The sequence below is a fragment of the Pseudonaja textilis genome, chromosome 8 (genome assembly GCF_049901715.1).
Source record: "Pseudonaja textilis isolate UNSWEBS1 chromosome 8, rPseTex1.2, whole genome shotgun sequence".
Taxonomy (NCBI): Eukaryota; Metazoa; Chordata; class Lepidosauria; order Squamata; family Elapidae; genus Pseudonaja; species Pseudonaja textilis.
In genome coordinates this window covers 23,722,475-23,746,356 of record NC_141997.1, presented here as the reverse complement: position 1 = coordinate 23,746,356, position 23,882 = coordinate 23,722,475, and the positions used below count along the sequence as shown (strand labels likewise).

At 38.0% G+C, this 23,882-nt stretch overlaps 2 protein-coding genes across 4 annotated transcripts in view; both read right to left on the bottom strand.

Annotated features, from left to right (window-relative positions):
* Positions 1-2,974, bottom strand: part of CCDC138 (coiled-coil domain containing 138) — a 29,084-nt gene extending 26,110 nt beyond the window's left edge. For both annotated transcript variants that reach the window (XM_087938532.1, XM_087938533.1), the window contains exons 1-4: positions 2,846-2,974; positions 2,259-2,319; positions 650-779; positions 361-479 (exon numbers count right to left, since the gene is read on the bottom strand). In XM_087938532.1, coding sequence (XP_087794658.1) covers positions 361-479; positions 650-779; positions 2,259-2,319; positions 2,846-2,911 — 376 coding nt within the window. In that variant the 5' untranslated portion in view covers positions 2,912-2,974. The remainder of the gene's footprint in view (positions 1-360; positions 480-649; positions 780-2,258; positions 2,320-2,845) is intronic.
* Positions 2,975-3,816: 842 nt separating this feature from the next.
* LOC113440756 (RANBP2 like and GRIP domain containing 4) overlaps positions 3,817-23,882 on the bottom strand; it is a 37,966-nt gene continuing 17,900 nt past the window's right edge. The window contains exons 19-30 of one of the 2 annotated variants that reach the window (XM_087938531.1): positions 22,850-22,947; positions 18,163-22,624; positions 14,980-15,057; positions 11,335-11,499; positions 9,846-9,932; positions 8,877-9,076; positions 8,010-8,277; positions 7,255-7,353; positions 6,615-6,760; positions 5,518-5,791; positions 5,080-5,414; positions 3,817-4,377 (exon numbers count right to left, since the gene is read on the bottom strand). In XM_087938531.1, coding sequence (XP_087794657.1) covers positions 4,042-4,377; positions 5,080-5,414; positions 5,518-5,791; positions 6,615-6,760; positions 7,255-7,353; positions 8,010-8,277; positions 8,877-9,076; positions 9,846-9,932; positions 11,335-11,499; positions 14,980-15,057; positions 18,163-22,624; positions 22,850-22,947 — 6,548 coding nt within the window. In that variant the 3' untranslated portion in view covers positions 3,817-4,041. The remainder of the gene's footprint in view (positions 4,378-5,079; positions 5,415-5,517; positions 5,792-6,614; positions 6,761-7,254; positions 7,354-8,009; positions 8,278-8,876; positions 9,077-9,845; positions 9,933-11,334; positions 11,500-14,979; positions 15,058-18,162; positions 22,625-22,849; positions 22,948-23,882) is intronic. The other variant, XM_026707362.2, reaches the window with a different exon arrangement.

The window sequence follows — 23,882 nt, the reverse complement described above, 5'->3', positions numbered from 1 at the left end:
TATAGAAACTTGTCTATTCAGAGCACAAGATAGACACCCCACCTGGAACTAAGAGCAGACATTTCCTCCACAGTGGAATATCAACAATTTGTCATAACTAAATCCTGGAAACCTCAATATGGTGAAAAACGGAGACTCCATGAGTGAAATGCAAATGTGAGACATGGCACAAGAGACATGGCATAAGACAGGGCACAAGGGAGCAGCTTAGAATGCAGTGCATCTTGCACAGTGACATCAATGATGCAGTTAAAAGGCTAGAAAAATATAGCAGGGTCAAACCAATGATACATTCTGCATAAATTCAGATGTGAATATGTTATTTTTCTCAAGTTGTGCTAGAAATAAGTAACTGAATACCTGTTTCTGAATATATGCCTTCACTTTGGATTTCATCATTTCCAAGAAAATCTCCAATTGGTTCTGGCTGTATACGAAGCTGGTCTGAATCACACAAAGAATCCGACTCATCATCTGGCCTAACAAACACAATTATCATGATAATTACAATTATAAGTGTAAGAAATGCTAGAATCACCAGAAAATGTAGTACTTCATAGGATGTGATTGAACTATTAAATAACCGATACCTGGTTTATAACCGCATTATAAAAGGATGTATGTTTCGAAGAGTAAAGAGATTTCTTACCAAGCCAATTTTTTCAAAGTTTTTGAGGAGTCCAGAAATCTTTTATTATGCTTTCTTCTGCAGTACAGAAGCTTTGATTGTGAAGAATTTATAAGTATAGACGCAACTGTATCATCCAGTGAGTTATCTCCTGTGAGGAAACTTTACTTTACTTTACTGAATTACAGCTAGAGACCATCATTAATAAATTACAGAAGATCATCACTGAATTATGGAATTTTTGAACTGTAATACAGCAAACAAATTAAGATAAAATCTGAGCTATTAAACATAAACATATATCCCAACTATGCATATTGCCAATTTCTTTGATTTAAAGAAAATTCTCCTCCTTTCCTTAATTCTTCCAAAGCAGATCTAAAAGGCATAACATTGGGATGTTCCATCTTACCAGTATGCCACTCCATCCATGGGAGGTCACTATTGGTTAAAAGCCTGTTGCTTACCTCTCTTTGCACTATAGCAAAGTAAAATATATCCCCCCATAATATATCATCTCAGGTTTTTGGGGAAAGGTGAGGCCTTTTTTGAGTAAATAGTAAAATGGAGTGTGGAAAGATATTTTTTCTTTTCATCATTTTAGTCATTGTCTATCCACTGCAGGATGAAGGCCTCTTCTACACATTTCCAACCAATATGGTCTTTCTCTTATTGTGGCTAAATAGGTCATCCCCAACTCTTGATGATGCTTGCATATTTTCTATAAAGCAATTGATTGCTTTATACAAAAACTCTTACAATAAATCATTTTAGATCAGTACAAATACAGCCATATGGAATTAAGTTTTTACATAACAATATTCTTTTAACATGTCAGAAGATTACTCTCTATTATGTGATATTGTAATTTTAAGGTATGGAGGGAGGCAGCTAGTTTTTATGTTAGTGTTTAAAGTTGCACAATTATGAAATGATCAATAAACCAGTCTTGGACTCTAAACATTATGAGCATTATCTAGCCTAAAGAAATGTTATCCTGTTACATAGGATTACCCACTTTCAAGCACACATTTCAACACTAGTATCACCATTGGGCTGAGGGCAGATATCAATTGCCCTGTCAGGTTTTTTTTTTTGCTCAAACCTGATGTCCTCTTTACAAGGTCATTCAAAAACACTGTACAAACATCCTTAATAATATTCCCTTGACCAGATTCCATTTTTTCATAGAAATATTTCACTATGTATCTGCAGAGGACATCATGGTCAAGACCCAGATCTAGAGGCACTTCTCAGTGACATCTGTTACTCTATCAATATGTAAACCAAAAGAACTGTTTGTGTGTTTAAACTTATATAGTCTTCATTCATAACTTCAGAATTTGAAGAAAGTTTTCATATATTTCAAATGAGAGAGCAGAATCACTGACAGGAAGGCATTGATAATAGGAACATAATCAGTTTACAATTCATATATCAGATAAAGTTAGGCAACTAAGTAAATTCAGTGGAATGTGCTCAGTAAACTGTTAGTGTGTTGTGTTAACAAACTACCAATCCTTATTTTTCATTGCTTTTGATGGGGAGATATAACTAAATTTTAATAAAAGCTAATACTGTACCTTTTCTTGTTAGCAAATTAAACAACACCTCTTTTTAAATGTCTTACCTGCAGCTATCAGGGCCCTTCTACTTTTACTTTTGGCTTGTGTTACATCCAAAAGATAAGCCTGAAAAAGGAAGTGCATACCCGAATTAGGAGCATCATCTAGTCTAGTGCTTGCTTCTTATACAGGGTTTTTTTTTCTGTGGTTTGTTTGCTCTGTCATTTAGTTTAAATCTCTTGCCACCCTAAAACCCGTTTAGAACCAGTTAATAGGGCCACTGAGTGGAGGAAGATTTGATGTCAGATCCTGGCAGTCCAAGCCTCGAAATAAGGAACGCAAACCCGCTAGAAATCACCTTTCCCCGAACAAAATTTGGATAATGCTTCGAAACTGATCTGTCTTGCGCCGGGCAGGAACTCGTAAGAAAAACGAGTCCCTCTGAACATGTGCCCGCTATTTTCCCAACTCCAAGTGCTATCTATGGTCACAGGCAAACCAAGGCCACCCTTGCGTTTTAGGGCCGTGGCAAAACCGACATTTAGGAATTACCAACAGCCACGCTTCTATCAAGCTCCACTCACACCCGGATCCCGTGAGGATGGAGCTACACGTATTCAAAGTAGCTCCGCCACCCCCGCGTATCCCCCACCTCTCCACTCAGATAACGTCTCCGCCAACGCTCAACGGAACTGCTCAGCTCTGGGGAAGCCGCCATGGAAGAAAAGCCAGCCAGGCAAATCTTCCCGCTGCCCTCCCGCTTTTTACAACAACCGCCTGCGAGGAGAGGCGGAGGAAGACAGGCAGAGGAACTAAAATGCGCTTGCGCGAGGTGACTGCTCCGCCCCCACCTCACTGTTTCCAAGGCAACCGACTAAGCGACTACTGAAAGTGGGAAACGGGACTCCAGGCGCGGGCCCGTCTAGGATGGCCTTTCCATTGCTTCACGAGACTGCAATGCTACTGAATTCTGAATTACGATGGCCATCCCACTCCAATAAATGTATACTGACTCACATCCTTGTCAGGATACCGTTTTTCAACATACCTTATCAAAGTTAACGATGAACAGAACAAGCAACTTTGAATCTGGGATGTTGGCTCAATCTTTTCTCTGGAACCAACAGACAGCAGCATGGAAGCTGTCATTATCTTCCATTATCTTTCCCCCTGTATTTAACCAACAACCCTGGAATTGCCTGGCGCTATCCAAGTACTGATCAAGCCCAAATCTGCTTAGCCTTCAAACTTATAAGTTCTACCAGATGTTGTCACCTGCAATTATAACTGATAAGAGGATAAGGTTCCTTTGGGTTTGAATATGATTTTGCTTTAAGCACTAAAGTGGCAACATGTAACTGCTGTATTTCCAGTGCAAAAGCATGTACATACCACCTATAATTTCAGGCAGTAGTCTTTATTTTTTAAGACATTAAATATCAAAATAAGGCAACTAAATATCACCACTTTAGCAACTCAAGAGCTGTTGGAGCATTTTGTTTGCTATAGAAAATCATTCTCTAATATAATGTAGTATAGAAGAAGTAATTACCATGTAATATTATTTGAATCATTCAAGAAGCCAAGACGGATACAGAAACGCAGAACTTCAGACACTGGAAATTTCATTTTAAATTATTTAATATAAAATCAGGAAGAAACAAGTACACTTGAAGTAGACTAGTGTTTGAACGTTTATTTCACAACATGCAGGCAATTGAAACACATTTTTAAAAAGTACTCAGCTATGAGCTGTAACTTTACATTTATACATCAGAAGTTGTTCATTTTTTAAACAAACAAAAAACCCTGAATATAATCTTGTCTAAATCTGCTGAAGGTTTATGTTTAAGCTTCCAATATGTCAGCAGAATCATTTTGTATTTGCCCACAATCTGTAATCACAATTCTTTTTGACACTATTCCTTCGGGAGAGCCAAAAGATTCTATTTTTTTCACTATATCCATACCATCCTTTACAAACCCAAAGACAACATGTTTAAAGTCCAACTGTTCTGCTTTTTTGAGAGTAATAAAGAATTGAGAATTGTTGGTATTTCTGCCACAATTTGCCATTGACAATAGGCCAGGACCAGTGTGTTTTATTTCAAAATTTTCATCTTCAAATGAATTTCCATAAATGGACTGCCCCCCTGTCCCATCATGCTTAGTGATGTCACCTCCCTGGAATGAAAGAAATTGAGAATTTAGTAAAATATGCAAAACTTCTCAAATACAACCAATGCATGTTAACCAATGATAATGCATCCTTAACAGAATGACAATGGAATATAGGATCCGGACTGATTTTTTTAAAAAAAAGATATTCAGTTTATTCATATAATTGGCAGCATTCAAACAATAAAGTATGTTTTGCTTTTACACGTATAGGCTTAAAGATTTAAGCTAAAAGTTTAGATTATTTTTTAAACCTAAGATTCAATACTGTTCAAACACAATGGCAAAAAGCTTAATCGCAATTATAATTTCCAGATATATTTACTTTCATTTTTATTGGTGGACCTAAGAATCACTTCATGTGAGAAGGGCAACAACCATATATATTCGACAAATAAAATAAATAAGTACTCAATGGTAGAAGGTTACTCATTACTAATTCAAATAAATTCTGTTATGCCACGGTTTAGAATTTCCCTTCTGCTTTTTAAATTTGTGATTATATTTGTTGTATTGATAACCGTTTCTGTACTGGATCTAAATTGATTCCAATTTTTAAAAAATGCACATATAAATTTGAAACAGTAACTCCAATTTTTTCCCAGTCACAATTTCCTGAGGAACTCAGAAAATTATGCAGCAATAAGTGGACAATAAAACTGAAAATTAAATTCCTTTTGAACAGTCTTTGAAAGTATTTTAACGTACCTGACAGACAAAATCTGGAATTATTCTGTGAAATCTAGAGTTTCGATATCCAAATCCTTTTTCTCCTGTGCACAATGCCCTGAAGTTTTCAGCGGTTCGAGGAACAACATTGGAAAGCAATTCTATTCTTACATGCCCTAGAGGTTCATCATCAGCAGAAATGTCAAGATATACTACAGGGTTAGATTCCTTTGAAAATTTTTCTGCAAAAGATACGTGTCCCTTCTGTTCTTCCGACAAAATCAGTTGACACTCTTCAATTTTCTTCTTGAAGGTATCAGCCAGTTCTTGGGTTTTAAATCTAACTGCAAGCTGTTCTACCTTAGCTTCACCATCTGAAATTGAAATTCAAGTATTATAATAGCAAAGAGATCTTGCTGTGAAAGCAGTAGAAAGGAGTGAAATCATGAGACATCTCAAACAAAGAAAAATACTCACCAGCATAATCTGTTGCAGTCCAAACCATAGCATTGTTTGAAGAATTCAAGGGTTTTAAGTCTATTGCTTTTGTGATTATATGGTTTGCACAGACTTTGAGAACTTGATCCCTTCTCATTAAAATTCGGTAACATTTCTTTTGCATATGGAAGAGAATCTTTATTTCTCCAATACCACGTTCTTTCCACTGATTGACTTCTCTGTCCCATCTGTATAGTTTGGCCCTTTCTTTGAAGATAATTTCTTCATCTTCTTCTCCAGATTTTACTTCAACCTAGCAGGAATAAATAATCATGTTGAATGTGGATACCACTGCAGCAATGTTTAATTGGAAGGATAGATAGAGTAATAAGGCCTTTTATCACTTGTCATTCAGAGCTTTAGTGGAGCTCTGAATGACAAGACTTTTTAGAAAGCTTGCAATTAAATGCTATCTATAAGTCTGACCAATTAAGACAAAGTAGAAATACCTATATGAGGAATTGTATAGTTTATCATCATTACATATGACATAAACTTAAAGAAAGCTGACACAGCACACAAACTAACCCAAAGATTAAAGTAGAAGCAGATTAAACTAACATATCAGATGCGGAGAATAAGCAGATAAAATTCCAACAATGCACTGGAGAAATCAGTTTAAGATTGAATGATTCACTATCACTTTCTTTATTGAAACAGGAAAACACTAAAGAAAACTCCTTAACTCCTTCAAAACATGGTAAGAGTCCACTTGGGAGGAGATGGCACGTTCCAGTCTGAATAATATTTATAATTTACAATAAGCAATCACAATTATCCCTGCAGGCATGGGTGTGTGTTTGTATTATATATATAACAGAGAGAGAGAGTGAGAGAGAGAAGTCTAGTGTTTTTTTTAGAGCAATATATATCATGTTAGTCTTTCAGAATTCTGGACATTTGAGGAATTATAAAGACTAAAATCTGGAGATTTTAGTCCCATAACACAATAGGCTAATTGGCTCCATTCTTAATCGTTTGATTTATTTCATGCAAGATCAAAACTGACAAATGAAAACAAATAGTTGACAAATAAATGGAGCAATACTGAATGCACCTTATGCCAGGAAACTTACCTCTGGCAGTGAGACTATTGGTTCAAAATGAATATCGTCACTGTGTACCACATCTTCATCGCTTGCATCATCATCACAATCCCCTTTAGTGGCTGCTTGTATTCCAAATACAGCTGCTCCTGTATTTGCCCACTTAAAGTTTTTGTCTGTTTAGATGAGAAAATAATTAAAGCTTTTATATGCCAACATCAGTTCACTTTTCCTATGAATTTTTTAAATAAAAACTCCAGCTAGTTTTCTCACACTGATGATGCCAACTCTGAAGTGAACGTGGCTAGGGCCATTTTGGAGGCTTCAGGATTGCCACAGTACGAAGGAGGAATATGGAGCATAGTTACATGGGGGTTTGTAGCCAAAACAAAATAGTTTCCTGTGGGAACTAAGGACATTCCAATAGGTGGCTGGAGAGAGAAGCAGAATATCCAGGCAACCAGCCAGCGACTTGATTGGACAATGTGACTGATTGTTTGGGGAAATCAGGTGAAAATCATGGGAACTTTCAGAGTCAGTTTTCACCAGCTTGTACCAATATATCTCCAATAAGATTGTTCTTTGAGGAACTTGTCTGCCTCTGAGTTCTGCTTTCTATGGAGTTATTACTTGGAACCCTGACAGATGATAAACAAGATATATAGTTTACCTTTGGAACCAAAAGCAAAATCCCCAGAATTGTTTGAAGCCAGATCAGCAAATGACAAGCTCGATACATTATGAAGAGCAAAGGAAAACGGATTATTTTCTACAAAAAAGGAAAAAGTACAATTTTATCATCCACTATGTACTAGAAGCGTTCTTTTTCATCCTACATTGCTACCCTAACCCTATGCCAAAGTGCAGATACAGATATCCTCAACTTATGACTGGTTCATTAATGATTGTTTCAAGTTACAATGGCCTTGGGAAGATTGCTTAACAGCCTAGAAAACAGTTCCAGCCACCATAAAACTTCCTGTCCCCATGGTTACGTGACTACATTTTGGGTGCTTGGCAACTGAATTGCATTTATGACTGGTTGTTACAGTCACATGACCACTTTTTTCTGACTTCCCGTGGGTTTTTGCCAGTGTCTATGTGATACACTTAATGACTGCTCTAAAAACAGTAGAAAATTGGGTCCAGTAACATGGTGCCTCAACTTACAACTATGACGACTTACAACCAAACTCCTGTCCCAATTGTGATAAGTTGAGACTACTTAGGATACTGCTAAAGCATTAGGTATGCATAAAATCCATACTATCTGAATAATCAAATTATGCTGCCCATTAAAACCCTTTGACCACCATGGATGTGGACTTTTAATGAACTTGGAATTATGTTTCCAGTTAATAGTTATTTTTTTATTTTTCTCCAGCATGGCACATTTGACATTTCATACTCAAATAGACAATATACCTTGATTTACAGAGGCTTCAGAACTGGAATCACATTCCTTCTTATTTGATAAATCAACAGGTTTGTCATCTGTTCCTAATAAATTCTTAAAGCTTTGTTCAGTTTCAGGAGTAGAGTTGCCATCTGTTCTTAATGTATCCCATGTAGTACATCTAAGGTTGGTTGTAGAATCTGATACTTCAGTAATACTGCAGGATACATCTGGTCCTCCTTCCTCACCGGAGCACACATCGTCAGTTGAAGTAATTATTTCTTCTGCCTGAGATTCCTGAAAATTGAAACCATATTTGTTTTTTATTGTTTTTAATGTAACATGTACCTGAAGGTTCTTTAAGTAACTTCATCAGATAACACTTGAAACACAGGCATGTTTCATGGTAATGAAAGTGTGTACAAAACCAATTATCTTGGCTTCATATTACATATCTTCATTAGTACAAAAGAATTTAAAAGATTAAAAAATCCAAACTGTTATCCATAAACTAAGTAGTTCCACAATCAGAATAAGCACTGAAAAATGCTGAGAATTATCTTATGCAAATGAACTTTTTTGAGCTTTTGCAAGTCACATCATAAGAATTCTCTGTTTTTGATGTAATGTTAGTAAATGACCAATTATTGAGTTAGCAGAAGAATATGGAACACTCTAGCTTACATTCAGCAAGCACAGGGAAAAAATATCCTGAATGCAGTCCTATGTACACATATTTTTATATTGGTAGAAATGTTATAGCACCAGAATAAAGTATAAAAGCAGATTGAACTTGAATATGGGAAAAAGGGGAAATACAAAAGGGAAGGAAAAACATCAAAATTGTGAGGAACTCACTTTGCATGGAGAGTATATCCAATTCTTCTGTTACTTACTTTTGTTTCTTGAGTTTTTCTAAGTTCTGTCTCAAAATCTAAGTTGTCATTGTCTTCATCAGTGTCACTGTTAATACCACAGAGAAAAGTTGGAGGAAACTTTAGAGCTTCTGCTTTAGCTTTTTCCTTAGGAGTTGGTTTCTTTTCCCAAACAACAATAACTTCATTACTAGTCTCTGGATCAGAATGTTCTACAGCACCTGAACAGATAACATAGAAAGTATCAGCAAAATGGAATAATAAAATAAAATTTGTAAATATGCTAAGTACATAAGAGTCAAGCTAACATAGTAACAAATACTTTGGAAACAATGTGAGCAGACAGGCGCATCTGGAACTTTCAGAATCACATGGAAATCAAGATGAAGCTTCTTTTAAGAACAGAAAAATCTGTGTCTCATTTATGGTAATAATTAAGAGACACTTAAGAAACAATACAGGTTCAGCCTAGGCATCAACATATTCAGTTGTAATGACCTTCAGTAGCCAAACAAAACTGCCTGAAAGATCATTTTGGAATCCAGGCCTCACAACTCCTAAGGATCACAAAGTCTAAAATATTAGTAACAGAATCCTTCTGTACTACTACATTCTGAACAATAAAGCTATTTTAACAACTGCAGTTGGTGAAGAGCTCTTGTTGCAGGATTGTCCAAATCTGAGGAGTCTTTCCCCCATACAGCGTAAGAGTACAATGGAAAAACTGGCCAATTCTCAGAAGTTCTAGAATTCAAATCATTTCTCTTTCTGCATCTGAATGGATGTGGAATAAGATTCCATAAGTTTATAGATTCTATAAGATTAAAGTTACAATAAATTTAAATTTCCCTTTTTCTTAGTTTCCAATTGCCATTTCATTCTGAAAATCTGTGCTCTAGCAGAAAATTATCAGAAGAGTTCAACATTTCTTCCCTAATTTGTTCTAGGAAACTATAAAATTAATAATTAAATTAGATTAGTATTGTTTACTTATATTCGTTATTTCTGAGTTCTCTTTAGGTTCTTCTAAATACAATTTTCCATTAAGCCTTCTGACAGCTGTTTCATAGTCTTCATCTAAAATATGAAAACAAATAAACAGAGTGTGATACAACAACTTGCAACTTAAGTTTACATGCAAAACATCACTTTAAACAAAATCAGCAACACATGGTAAGATTTGTTGCACATAAAAACAGAATCACAGCAACAAAGAAAGCTCAAGAACATTGGAAAGGAGAACCCACAGATGGTCAAACAGTCTCCCTTATCATTGTATTTTCTTCAGAAATAGAAATAGAAAAACAAAATTTGACTGGCTATAACAGATTAAGAGAGTTGGAAGGGACCTGCTAGGTCATCTAGTCCAACCCTCCACCCAAGCAGGGACCCAGATTTCTGACAGACGAAAGTCCATTTTATTTTCTGCCTTTATTACTTTTATAAATAATTCAAAGCTGTGAACATAGTTCTTTGTTCTCCTATTTTCCTTCACAATTACCAGCCTGTGAGGTGAGCTGGGCTGAGAGTGAGTTACTGGCCCCAAGTCATCCAACTGGCTTTCATAACTAAGGCAGGACTAGAACTCACAGTCTCCTGTCTTCTAGTCTGGGTGCCCTTAATCACTAACAAAACTAGCTTCAATATGTATGATATGATAGATGATATTCAGCGCTAACCAAGTGGCAAGCTTTATGAAACAAAGTTTAAAGAGGACAAGGAACAGGGAGGGCCAAGATCAATTGAGTTAAAGACAAATTATCTTGGGGATGTAGTTTTGTTCTAAAATTTTGACGGGTGGAAGAGTTGTGACACGGTTTCTGCTTTCTTAAAATGAAAGGCTGGCTCTCTAACAGTTCAAAACAATGTTACTTGGCAAGGTTCTTTACTTCCAACTGATAAACCCTTGTCCTTGAACTTGCTGCAGGGGAAAAAAATGTACAGCCAGCATTCAAAAGTTTTTATAACGCAGAAAGATTTCCAGCTCGAGCTGCAAGGGAGGTGCGTTAGCTTTCTCAGTCTGCATATGATCAGACTTGAAACAAGCTCATGCTCTTCCCTCTTGAAAAGAAAGCTGTAATTGTGCTACAGCACCCATCTGCACTAGTACCCAGAAAGTGCAAAGCCACAATAAATTTCAAGGACCCACAGACCTCTGGGACCAGATTCACACTTTCTTATGCTCATCAGACTTCCCAAAGCCTGGCATTCAGGCCAGCCTGGAAAACTGGGTGATCAGATTCTGCTGTTTGACGGTGAATTTAGAATTTGTCTTTTACCTCCTTTAAGAGAGGGAGATGAAGAATGGGGCAAGTGTTACCATTTTCACCCCAAATCTTCAGATAACTTTCTTTTGAAGAGCACACTGATGCAGAAAAGCATGAGAATAAATAAAACCTTGTTATATTGGACAAGGGTTTATCCTTTCTTATTCTTGGATCTTGTAAAAGACAAATAATTTTCAAGAAATCTTCCTTACCGTCTTCATCTTCACTCAGATACCCAGGTTTATTCTTATAGCAGAAGAACGTTGGGGGTAGTTTAAGAGATTCTGCAAGAGCTCTTTGATCAGCGGTTGGTGTTAACTCATACACAATCAATACATCATCTGATGGGATTGTATTTGGTTCCTTCTTAATCTCAGCTATAAAACAAATTACAAATTAATTTCTTCAGCAAGTCAGAAATCAGAAATTACAATACCAGCACATGTACAAATCAAAGTATATAATTAATCTGAAGACAATATACTTCATATCCAGAAAACAGGAAAGCTTAGTTAATGTAAGAACTTTTTTTCAGCCAAGTACATAAAACAAAATCATGCCATGCTTCTCATTAGACAACTGTATTCAAACACGTTAATTCTCATCCATTCCTTTAAAGACAACAGAACAATTTAGCAGCAGCATTTTGAGTGATATAGGCTGAAATCTAAAGCCTAAAAGTAACTTCATATGGCTCTGCATTTCGTTTCAAAACACTTCTCTAGAGAGTTCAATGAAATTAAATAAATCATTCAGAGATGAAACCTGTAAAATATTAAAGTTACTACTCCACTAATTTTTATAATAGTTTTGGCACTGGTTTTAAAATCTAAAGAATGTTAACACATGTACAGAACTTAAGACCATTTTATCTTTAGGGTCCCATCCCCCCCCTCGCACACTTTTACAGCTTAATTTAGAACTGGTACATTTTTTTCTTTGGGGGAACATACTGAGAATAAGGGATAAGGGGTTTTTGTTTCCAATACATCCCATGCTCTGTTCTTCTTTTCTCTTTTCCTAGGACCCAGTATAATGACTCTGTTCTGTTCTGTTCTTAGACTCTACATCTTTCATCTCCTTTGGAAAACAAGGCCTGAACTTTTGTGGATATGCCCACTTCATTTGGCTCTTTGGAATTCAATTTATTTTATTGAAATTAAATTTGTTAAAATATTATGATGGGAACTCATAGATTCTAAAGCACTACTGCTGCTTTTCATTAACAGTATGGTAACTTTTTCTTTCTACTGCAATGTGTGAGGTGCTCAGAATCCTGTGTTTTGCAATATACAAGTCGCAATAAACTATAAAACAAATTTCCTGTGACAGAAGGTTTTATGGTAGAGCTTATTCTGAATTTTCAAATTAATTTTAGGCATCAATATTTTATGTATCAATTCTCAGGGCCAGGACTAATTAGGGATAAGATTTGTTCAAAGATTAAATATTCCATCGATTTTAAAAAGCGAGAGATTGACATAGCTCTCACTGAACAGTATTAATGGAATTACAACCTAAAAAAAGTAGCTTATTCAATTCAGGGACTAAGAACTGTCAGCTCTACAAGGTAGACCTGTAGTTGGAATGTTTTCCCAGGAGGAACGGTGCGCATTCCAGAAGATCAAAAGACAGAAAAGTTTAGGTACTGTAGTTTGTGTGGTAAGAAGAGTATTATTAATTTTTGCTATTAATTTTCAGAATATATGGCCTGCTTTAGTAGTTTGGCAATATTTCTGCCTATAGGGGAAGAACAGTAAAGGGAAACAGCTTAGAAGACCTTAGCATGTCTTTCTTGGTTTTCGGAGCCTGACAAGACCAGAGCACAAAATAGATTCCACAGAAGGGTAAAATACTTTCATTTAAATTGTCTATAGTTGCAGTTATCTGTGATATACAAAGCAGGATTGACTAGATTAATCAACTCTCTTGGCCTGTTTCCAAAGCTAAAAAAAGGTCTCCTTTTACTTCTTTTCTTCTTGCCCGTATCCACCTACGGGTGGAGAGGTGGTGGTAAAAGAGAGGAAAAAAATACACCAGTAATTAGAAATCCAGTTTGGATTAGTAGTGAAAGACAACAGACTAGGAAGCAGAAACTATGAATTCGATCTAGTCCCCCTCAGACATAAAGACAGCTCAATGATTTTGGGTCAGTCACTCTCAGTTTCAAGAAGAAAGCAATCGCAAAGTACTTTCATGCCTGCTTACTGTTTCAATGAGTGTGTTTCCACTAAAATCGCTAACCAAATCCTGAGTAGGTGATAGGATTTAATGTTCCAGAATTGTAACAGAAATGCAGAATTAAGGATTCCAGGATGTATATTTTTGTGCAAAGTGCTTTAGTAAAAAGAAAACCCTAAGCGAATTAGATTCAACTTTGATAAAATCTAAGCCTCTGAGCTTTTGCTTTTTAATAATTCTATTTTATAAGATGAAAAATTAATCAAGACATGTGGCAACTTCATAATTATTTTTAAATACAAATGAAATTCACTTGTGTTTCCAACTGCATGACTCCAGAGTGTATGCGTGTATCTCTCGACTTATCTCTGCATGCATTGCATACATGCACACATATGTGGGGATTGGCTGCAAGGAAGGTGTACGTTTACAATACATGTAAGTAGCATGGAAGGTTCCAAAAAATTCTCTGATCCGATAATGGAGAAAACTAACATGAAAAAACTTGTTTCAAATAAATTTAGAAAATCTGAATGTTAGCATTTATACAATTGTTGGCTTGGATTTAAAGATCTATACAATTCTATTGAAAACATGACTGTGAAGCATATATTTACCAGAAATTTCCTATGCTATTCCCACCTGCTAACAATCTCCTCTGGAATATTGGAGAACCTATGAAAATTAGAATAGGAAGTTACAGAAGGAAGCAGTCTCTTCCTTACTGCTTTCTATTGTGGAGTCCTTGCTGCTTTTGGAGTTTATCTGTTCGCTTGAAAGTGTTTCATTACCTAACTAGGAAACATCATCAATGCTACTGATAGTGGGGTTTTCTTCCTGTTAATATACAGTAGCTTGCCCTATCAGTGTTGGTGGGGGTATGGCTTTCCTCTTGAGGAGTTTTCCTCCCTTCTTACCAGACAGGTAATGAAATATTGCAAGCAAACCACCAACCTCAGAGAGCACCAAGGGCTCCACAATTCAACCCTGAGCTACAGATATTCCCTTCTCTTGGTGCTCTTTACAACGGGAACCTCTCTTCTATCGATAACTTTCACTAAATAGAAGAAATCCTTCTGCTAATCTATGGGAGATCATAGAGATGATATAGATATCATATCTGTAATGAAAATGTTTTGTTTTTCCTAACACTGCGTTTTTAAAAATTGATGAAAAGGCTCCAGCTTTGAAATACTAAAGAAGAAAAATAGAATTAAGAACAAAGGGACAATTGGTACTTTGGTAGTCATGCTCCTTCACAAATAAGCCACATCCTCTGGAAAGAATTTTGGAAAAAAGAGACCCCTTATATGTTAATAAAATACACTCCCATCAACAAAGTTTTCTTTAAAAGGATAATACTTACAATCTCAAGTTCCTTCTACCTGCTATCAAGGCCAGCAAGCACCCTCACTAAATTTTTGTTGTCATAAATCAAGCAACAATTGAAAGCCAATAGATAAGTGCACAGAAGATAAAAGAACTAAACAATCCAAACTGTAAGTGTTTAAAGAATCAGCCTTTATAACACAAATCAATGTAGCCTATTTTTCTTCAACGTGCATGTTAATCTTTCTGTTTCCATACTGTTAAAATAAGTTATTTGATCAGAATTTGAAAGCCATCAGCGATTTCCAAGAAGTGATGCACCACTTCATTCATAGGTAAACAAATACCTTCACTACTGGATTGAGAGGGGGATGAACTCGTCCAAAAGGCCATTGGGTTAGATTTAAAAAGACTAAAATTAAATCCTAAAAAATAAATTGTATTAGTATGAGTACTGAGTTACTATTACTAAAAGAGATATGGGCACTGATGAATGATAAAAAATGACAGTAATATTGCATGTTTACAATACTCAACAAGAATTGCATTAAATTATGTTTTTTATATTTCTAACTGCAGCAATTAAGCAGCAGTTACAAACTTAAAGCAAAACTTGCAGAGTCCTACAATTCTTTAATCATTTCTTCTCTATATCTTTTTTAAAGTTTGTATTAAGTTTTTTTAACATTATGTCATCATTACAAACAACTGAACCATTTGATTAGGTGAAAATGCTGGTTCTACTTTCTACTGTCACTGAAAATAACAGCTGGAAGAGCTCATATACTCTATGCTGATGCTGCTTATCAGTAAGTCATAATGACTATATTCACACACAATGCTTTGATTAAATCAATTATAGTTTACTTGACAACCCATGACCTGTGGTGGGATTCAAATAATTTAACAATGGGTTCTCTGCCCTAAGGACTGGCTGGGTAGGTGTGGCTGGGTGGTCATGTGATTGGGTGGTCATGGCCAAGTTGACGTCACTCATCACACCCGGCCCTGCCTCCCAGCCAATCGCCTCAAAGGCCTCAACAAAATTTCCCTCTATTTATTGCTACTGAACATCCAAAATATACTATTTAATGTATATATGCCATATGTATACATACACATTACACATTATAGAGTGTGTATAGGCACACAAAAATATACATTAGGTACTATACTGTATGTGTATGTACATGTACATATGCACACACAGAGAGAGTTCTTCTAAAACTATACACATTCAACCCCACACCCAGACTCTACTTTCTGCCATACATTTAACTATAATTTCTGTTCTAATGACATTGCACACGTTTCCAGATTTACTTACCTAGCTTGCACATGACCATTAGAGCCAGGAGATGTCATGGGCATTGCTAGGGAACTCTGGGCAATGAAGGGGATGTCAGCCGGCAGCGGCAGTGGGCAATCCAAAGTGCATGGCTGGATCTACACAGCCGCCCTCCCCCTCATCTTAATGAAGCTGATGTCTCGGCACACTAGCAGAAGCACTGGTAACACATGGTTGCTGTCATGCCGGCTGGAGGACACACAGTTGCGAGAGGGAGAAAGGCCGGATGACTTCTTTCTCTCCTTCCCTGCTACCGGGTGATCCCATGTTCCCTGCCGCTGCCATTCCAGGGGGTGGGTGGCAGCTGGGAGGCCAGAAACTCCCATAAACTGACTGGGCGGGTGGGCGGGCTGGAGAGATCCGGCAGTGCAACCTTGCAGCCCCTAGCCTCCCCTATTCTGCTGACAGCAGCAGCAGCAGGCAATTCCAGGCAGGGGAGATATGCGGGCTAGGGGAGGGGGTCGAATAGCAGCAACTCAATCTGGCTTCCTCTCTGCCACCAGGTGTGGCAAGGAAGGGAAGGGCACGTGAGGCTCGGGGAAGGGGACACAACCAGCCAGGAAAGCCAAAACGCTGCCCAGCCCAGAGCTACTGATGGGGGTGTGTGAAAAGAGGTGGGGCCTGCGGGACACGCCTGGCTTTAAGTTCCCAGCCCTTTCTTTCTAAAACTGCCCAAAGGAGGGAGGAGAAGGCGGCTCCCACCTGGTCCCTTTGTCCCTGTACATGACAGCAACTTACCAGGCCAGTGACGAAGGCAGGAAAGTGGGGGAGGAACCAGGGAGCAGCTGGGGCGAAGGCAGGCAAGCAGAGAAGGAGCTGGAGAGTAGCTGGGGCAAAGGCAGGCATGCAGGGAAGGATCCGGAAAGCAGCAAGGGGTGCATGCGCCACATGGTAGGCCAAGGGCGAAGGCAGGCAAGCAGAGAAGGATCTGGAAAGCAGCTGAGGGCCAGGTGCTGTGTGGTAGGCCAGGGGTGAAGGCAGGCAAGTGGGGAAGGATCCAGAGGGCAGTTGGGTCATGGGCGTGAATCTAGCCTACCTATCGGTGAAGACTCTGAGCAAGGCAAGCTAGCAGCCAAAGCAGACGAGGCGAGAAAAGGAGCGGCTATAAGAGGACGGGAGGCGGGGTGATAAGGAACGGGTGGGGTGGGGCCAGTTAGTGGGGGGAATTTGCCGGTTCACAGAATTTTAACAACTGGTGCGAATCAGCTGAAGCCCACCTCTGCCCTTGACATTTTTGGGTCATCATTTCAGATATATTTTCTTACTAAACATATTGACCATACTGAAGAGCAAAAAAGCAGTGGAAGCAACTTCTGACTTCCTGCTGCCCTGATCACAATTGACCATCCTCCAGCAACTGATGTTGGGACTAGTCTACCTGCCTCCAGACAGCTAGGATGGAGCGGGTGTATCTGATCTACAGCAGCTGAAGTGATCAGAAATTTTCCAAATTTCAATCATACAGCGTCATGGGTCCCAGATTTTGGACATAGTCTCTAAACTGAGGTACCTTGGTTCAAAAATTGTTACCCTGCACTTTTTTGCCCAATAAGACTTGCAGTATAAAGTATATTGGGTGGATTTATACAAAATGCAAACCCCAAACGTAACAAATTATATTATGGTTTAAAGCAAGTTATATTATGTAAAATGAGATCATCTCTATTCAATTTTCTGATTCTTGTCCCCACCAATCCTAGGCCTTTCTTGAGGCCCCTTAATCCTTAAAGGTGGCTTTGGGGGGAATCAAATGAAGATAATAAAGTCTGGATATTATTTGGGAGTTATGTGCTAATAGCTGCAATTCAACTGCATTTATATCCCTAAAATTTAATTACAGAAAAACATCTGTGAGAAATGTATACTCAATACACTTAAATTTTTAGGCAATTTCATTAATTACTTAAGGTGATTTGTCAGTTTTGATTTTTCAGGAAATAAAAAAAAATCACACAATAGCATCTAAAACCATATCCAAAGATGGAATTGTGATATTAAAAGGAATCTAAAGACAATTACAGAAATCTATCTCTAACAGAAATGTTTTAAGTTTAGCATTGCAAGTTTATTGCAATGATAAGCGTCATGAATTTTTTAAGGCAGGTGATACAAAAACAAAGATATATTGTACTCAGACTTCAGTTGCAGCTTGTAAGTAAACTACAATTCAGTAAATGCTTACCTTTTTCTAGTGTTTTGAATGAAAAGTTAGAAACCGCTTCTGCTTTTGAGGTAGCCGCTGGGGTTTCTCCTTGGCCTTCTGAGGGCTTCCAATTAGCAGCACTACTGTTTTCTTGGTGTTCCGCATGTCTGCAAGCCATAGCATCTTGTGAGCTATCTGATTTTTTAGCATTCATGGTCTGACACACTGAATCATCACTTTGGCTCTTGGGAGGAGCATTAAAACTGAAACCAAAGAGTGAGCCTGTTGCTGATGTGTTTCCAAACGTAAAAGGTTTTGATTTTTTGTCATTAAATATAGTTTTAACAGATTCAGAGCCAAATACAAATTTAGGAGGGGAAACAACAGCTTTCGTTGGCATCTCAGCTGTACTCTCAACTACTGGAGTCTCTGCAACTTCAACAACTGTTTCTTCGGCCTCCTTTAAATCCGTTCTCTCCCTCGTGGTTTCTTCCAACACTGCAACAGCAATCTTTCCACAGGGAGATTCTTTTGGGGTGTTAGTACGGGAAGAGAGTGGTGTGATTAATATGTCCTTTTCTTGAGCATGTTTTGCTTCCTCAAAAATTCTCTTAAATGAATCAGCAACATCCTGAAGTTTAAATCGCACAGCCAAGAGCTCCATCTTTCTTTCCCCTTCGGCAAAGTCACACGCGCTCCACACCCAGGCTCTCTCTGCACCTTTCATTTGCTGGATGTTCATATTGGGGGTTATTCTATGGTTGGCACAAAGCTTTAACACCTGATCCCTTCTCATAACTACACGGACCTGCTTAGTATCATAGTTCTGTAAAATCTTTATATCCCCAATGCCCCTCTCTTTCCACTGGTTAGCATCTTTATCGTATCTATATAGTTTAGCTCGGTGACTAAAGACTACTTGCTCATTCTCTTCACCACTTGTTACTTCTACAAGGTCAGGTAAAGGCACAACTGGCTCAAAATATGGACCATCTCTTTCATCTTCTTGGGTGACATCAGACTCTTCATCTGTACCAACGGAAACCCTACTCTGATTCTGTTTGGAAGGAGATTTTGAAGGGCTTAATGCAGATTTGAAACTGAAGTTAAATCCTGTGGCAGACTCTCCAAATCTAAATAGATTTTTCCTCACAGGGCTACTTGCCCGAGGCATTGGATACACTGAACTGTCAGTGCTGTCATCCAGAGCTTCCCCACGCAAATCATAGTTGTCCCATTCTAATGTAGGTCCAGTACTTTCAGCATGTGGCTTTATAACTAGATCAGAACTGTTAGAGGAAGACACTAAAGTTTTCTCTTCATCTATGAGTTTAGTTTTATCATCTGTAAGGAAGGTTTTGAGATCTTTCAACCCACTTTTCATTTCTTCTGCTTTTTGTATCAGCTCAGCTGTCTTTCCAGTATCTACAAGCTTGTGTGGAGTTTGAAGTGGTATATCCAACAACAGTCTCTGACACTCTTCAAATTTCAGTCTGAATTCTTCGGCCTGTTCTGAAGACTTGAATTTAGCTGCCAATTGCTCCAGCTTTGCATCCCCATCAGAGAAGTCATTAGCCAGCCACATCCATGCTTTGTCTGAGCCAGAGAGAGGTTTCAGATTCATAGTAGTTGTGATCCAGTGATTTGCACAAACCTTCAACACTTGTTCACGCCTCATCAGCACCCGAAGTTTACCATTAACTTCATTCTTAAGGATTTTCAGGTTGCCCACGCCACGCTCTTTCCACTGCTTGATTTCTGCATCAAACCTGAACAGTTTCACTCTTTGTGAATACAGTACCTTCTCATCCTCTTCTCCTGTCACAAGCTCCACTTTTTCAGGCATCTGAACAACAGGATCAAAATGAATATCGTCACTATCTTCCGTTTTATATTCATCATCATCTTTTTCAAGATCAGCAGAAGTATTTAGCTTGGGAGACATTTTAGAAATCTGAGAAGAAAAGAGTTTTTCACCTGCACCTGTGAAGCCCTTAAAATTAGGATCTTTTTGACCAAACTTAAATCCTTCACCTGACTTGGCAAGATCAGCAAAAGTGAAAGTATCGCTCTGGTGACCAAAAACCAAATCACTGCTTGGTTGGTTACATGCGCTGGGCAACTGTGTTTCAGTCTCCTTCTCGCTTTTCTTCTCTTTATCATCGATACTTTTAAAGACATTAACTTCTTCATTTTGTTCAGATTTTGCAACCGCTTCACTAGAGTCCTGAATACCAAATTTAAATTCTCCTGGGGGGATAGGCATTGAAAAATTAAACCCTCCCTTTATTACAGCCTTTGGCTCAGTAGTAGCAGGAACCTGGAATGGAAAGGGAGACTTTTCTGGCTCTGTGGGAATGCCAAATTTAAAAGTCTTGCCTGATACTTCACATTTAAAACCCGTCTCTTGTGGTTTTCCAGCAGATTCAGATAACTTGCTCTTGAAGCCAAAAGCAGCCGGTGAGCCATTAGCAGACAGAGGGGAAGCATCACAAGAGGGATTTGGAGCCTGACAAGCTGCACAAGCTGGCAAAGATCCTTCATTTCGTACTAAACATATACCACAGTCCCACTGCCCTTCCTTCTTCATAAAAGCAGCCCCAAAGCCACTCTGTGGAACTTTTGAAGTATCCTTTGAAGTATCCGTTTGGCCAAATTTAAATGGGGTTTGAGAACCAAACGTTGGATTGCTGATCCCACTGGGATTCTTGCAGCTAGTACAATGAGAAGCACTTGCTTCATTCTTACGAGAACAGTTCTTGCATTCCCACTGGTTCTCCATGGTAGTAGAAAGGGGCCCAAATGTATTCTGTGCTCCCTCACTTCCAGGCTTTAAAGATGCGGATGATTCTTCTGGAAGTACAGCCTGAGCTTCCCAATTAAATGGGCTTGGAGACTGGCATGCTATACACTTTTGTGAGGTTATTTTATTCCTAACTAAACACGTGCTACATTCCCACTGATCTTTCTTCAACATGAACTGCTCTCCAAAGCCATATGTTGTGTGTGTTCCAGAAACATCTTTCCCAAATGAAAAGGATGCTGGTGTAGTTCCACCTGATGTAATTGAGAAAGTGCTCCTGACATTGGTATTTTTTGCTGTGCTGTTAACGTCAGGACTAGGAACCTGAGAGCTACCACTGAAGGGGGTCCCCCCATTCTTGAAATGAAACCCGGAATTCAGGAATCCAGTTTCAGCTTTACCAGGCTCTTTCCTGTCCTGTGAAGCAGTTTCTCTGGATGGCCTAATGTTCGGAACCACTTGACGGCCAAGGTCCGATCCAGCACCTTTCAAACTATTTTGTGCTTCCTGAAATTTGTGCTTGAAAAGGATTGCTTCTTCCGGAGTTTTAAATCTAATGGCAAGTTGCTCAGGTTTTGGCAATTCATCTGCATAGTCCAAAGCATGCCATACAAAAGATTTGTCTGACTCAGCATTTGGTTTCAAAGTCATATCAGGATTTATATAATGATTTGCGCAAATTTTCAACACTTGTTCTCGTCTCATAAGTAGTCGAATTTTGCCTGTTATTTTATGCCTTAGAATTTTGACATTACCAACACCTCTTTCTTTCCATTCTCGGCATTCACTGTCAAAACGGAAAAGTTTTGCTCTGTTACAGAAGATCTCTTCTTCATCTTCTTCACCTGTTTTTACTTCAATCTTATCAGGCAGAGGGACAACAGGGTCAAAATGAGGACCATCATCTTCTTCCTCCCCACCGTGGACACTGCCGCCATCTGTTTCATGACTTCTGTTTGCTCCATCTAAGTTTGGCATCCCAAATACAGGCTTGCCCAGTTCTTGACAACCGAACATATCATCCTTGCCAAATCCAGAAGGCTTGGATTGAGTATGGCCCATTTTATCTGTTAATGAAACACCAGAAGAATTTTTACCACCAAAACTGAATATGTTGCGTTGTCCTGTGACATATTCAGCAAGTGGTTTCTGTCCTGAGTAGCGATCCTCTTTGATAGGTTTATCTGATGTCAAAAGACCCAATAGGCTGTCACTGTTGCTATAGTTTGCATTATGGGGCTGTCCTACAACTTGAGGCGATGAAAAGGTGAAATCGCCATCATTAGATTTGAAATTAGAATTAAATTTAAAAGTGGTTGGCTGAGCAGAAATTATTAATGAAGGTTTTGCTCCATCTGCTGATATAGGAGGCTGTCCAAAGTTTGGCCTCCCAAATTCTATCACCTTTGTTTCAGCCGATCTGGAAACAGGAGGTGCTGTGGAAGGTTTTGTAAAGTAGCCTGGTTCAGGGAGGGGGGGATTCGTGCTTGTTGGTGGCACACTGTAATTGTAGTAGTCTTCATTGCCTCGTGGAGACAAAATTCCAGTTGCAGAAGAATCAAAACGCAGTGGTGCACCATACATATCTTGTGAAAACATACAAGCAGATGTGTTCGGCAGTGGAGGAGTATGCATGGGCTGTTGATAGGTATATAGGTGTTGCTGGGGCGTAAGTCTATTCATGGCATAGACAGGAGCCTAAAAAAGAACAAAGCTCAGTGTTAGGTTTAATGCATTTTTTTAAATCAAATACTGAATACTAATTGTAAAAAAATCAAAAATTGCTTTGTTATCATTATTTCCTGCTAATGTCTATTGTGTTTTGCAAACTATATAACTGCCTCAACTTTAAAAAGATTTAATGAAGAATACAATTGGAAGCTTACACCCACCCACGCCTTTTCCAGAAACACTGAACATCACCTTTGTGGGAGTAACATTGGTTGCTGCTGTTCGTAGAAGATACTGAGAATTATATACTGGTGATGGGTTGTAGTAGACTGAGGGTCCTGTAGTGGCAACTGAATACACAGAAAATATTAAAGTTAGAAAATTTATACATTTCCCTGCAATTTCACTATGTTACCATTTCATGCCATAATACAGTGGCATAATCTAATACTCAGCACTTCTGATCATTTTTAAACCAGACTTTAAGATTAAATTATCAGCAAATTGAAACTTTCTTAAATTCCCCTTATCCCTAAATAAATTATTTTAATACCCCCCCCAATTATCCAATTAAAATTCCTCATTGTTGTGATGTCTTTCATTATCAATCTTCAAAGAAATCTTCCTAGAACTCTTTATAATAGCAGCAATTTTATTCAGTGTGCCATTATGGTAAAGCACAATAAAGGTAAATCAAAATTATATATACTATAAACCAGTAATATGATATAATTTATGCACTTTATTTTTTAAAACAATATAAAGTATATACTCAATGTTAGCCTACAACAAATAGTAAAAAAAAATTCTTCAGTTTCTCAAAGACCTTGCAAAAAGAAGCATTTTAAGATTTTTTTAAACTAAGCTTTTTAAAAAAATTTGAACTCTACAGGTCACTCAAGGGAGAAATTAATTCCAGAGAGTAGAAGTTAAATGAATAAAAGCCCTAAAATGTGAGGTGGAGAAGTTTTCATAAAGAGACCAATTGACCTTGAATATATTACCAAGCTGAGAATAATTTCTAATCAACCTTTCTGATTAACAGTCTATTCCTCTATTCCTTATCCAGAAGCTCTATACCAGCAATTTAAACTATTAACATTCCCAAAGGCCCATCCAATGAGGGAAAATAACATATGTCAGGAAGATATCAGGACATATTCAGGGTCATTTAGATTCTTTATTCTTCCTTGGTTTTTTACTCTAGTCTAAACTTCACATAAACTAAACCATCAACCTCTATAAGTCTACTGTAGACCTAACTTTTAATACCTCAACTTTAAAT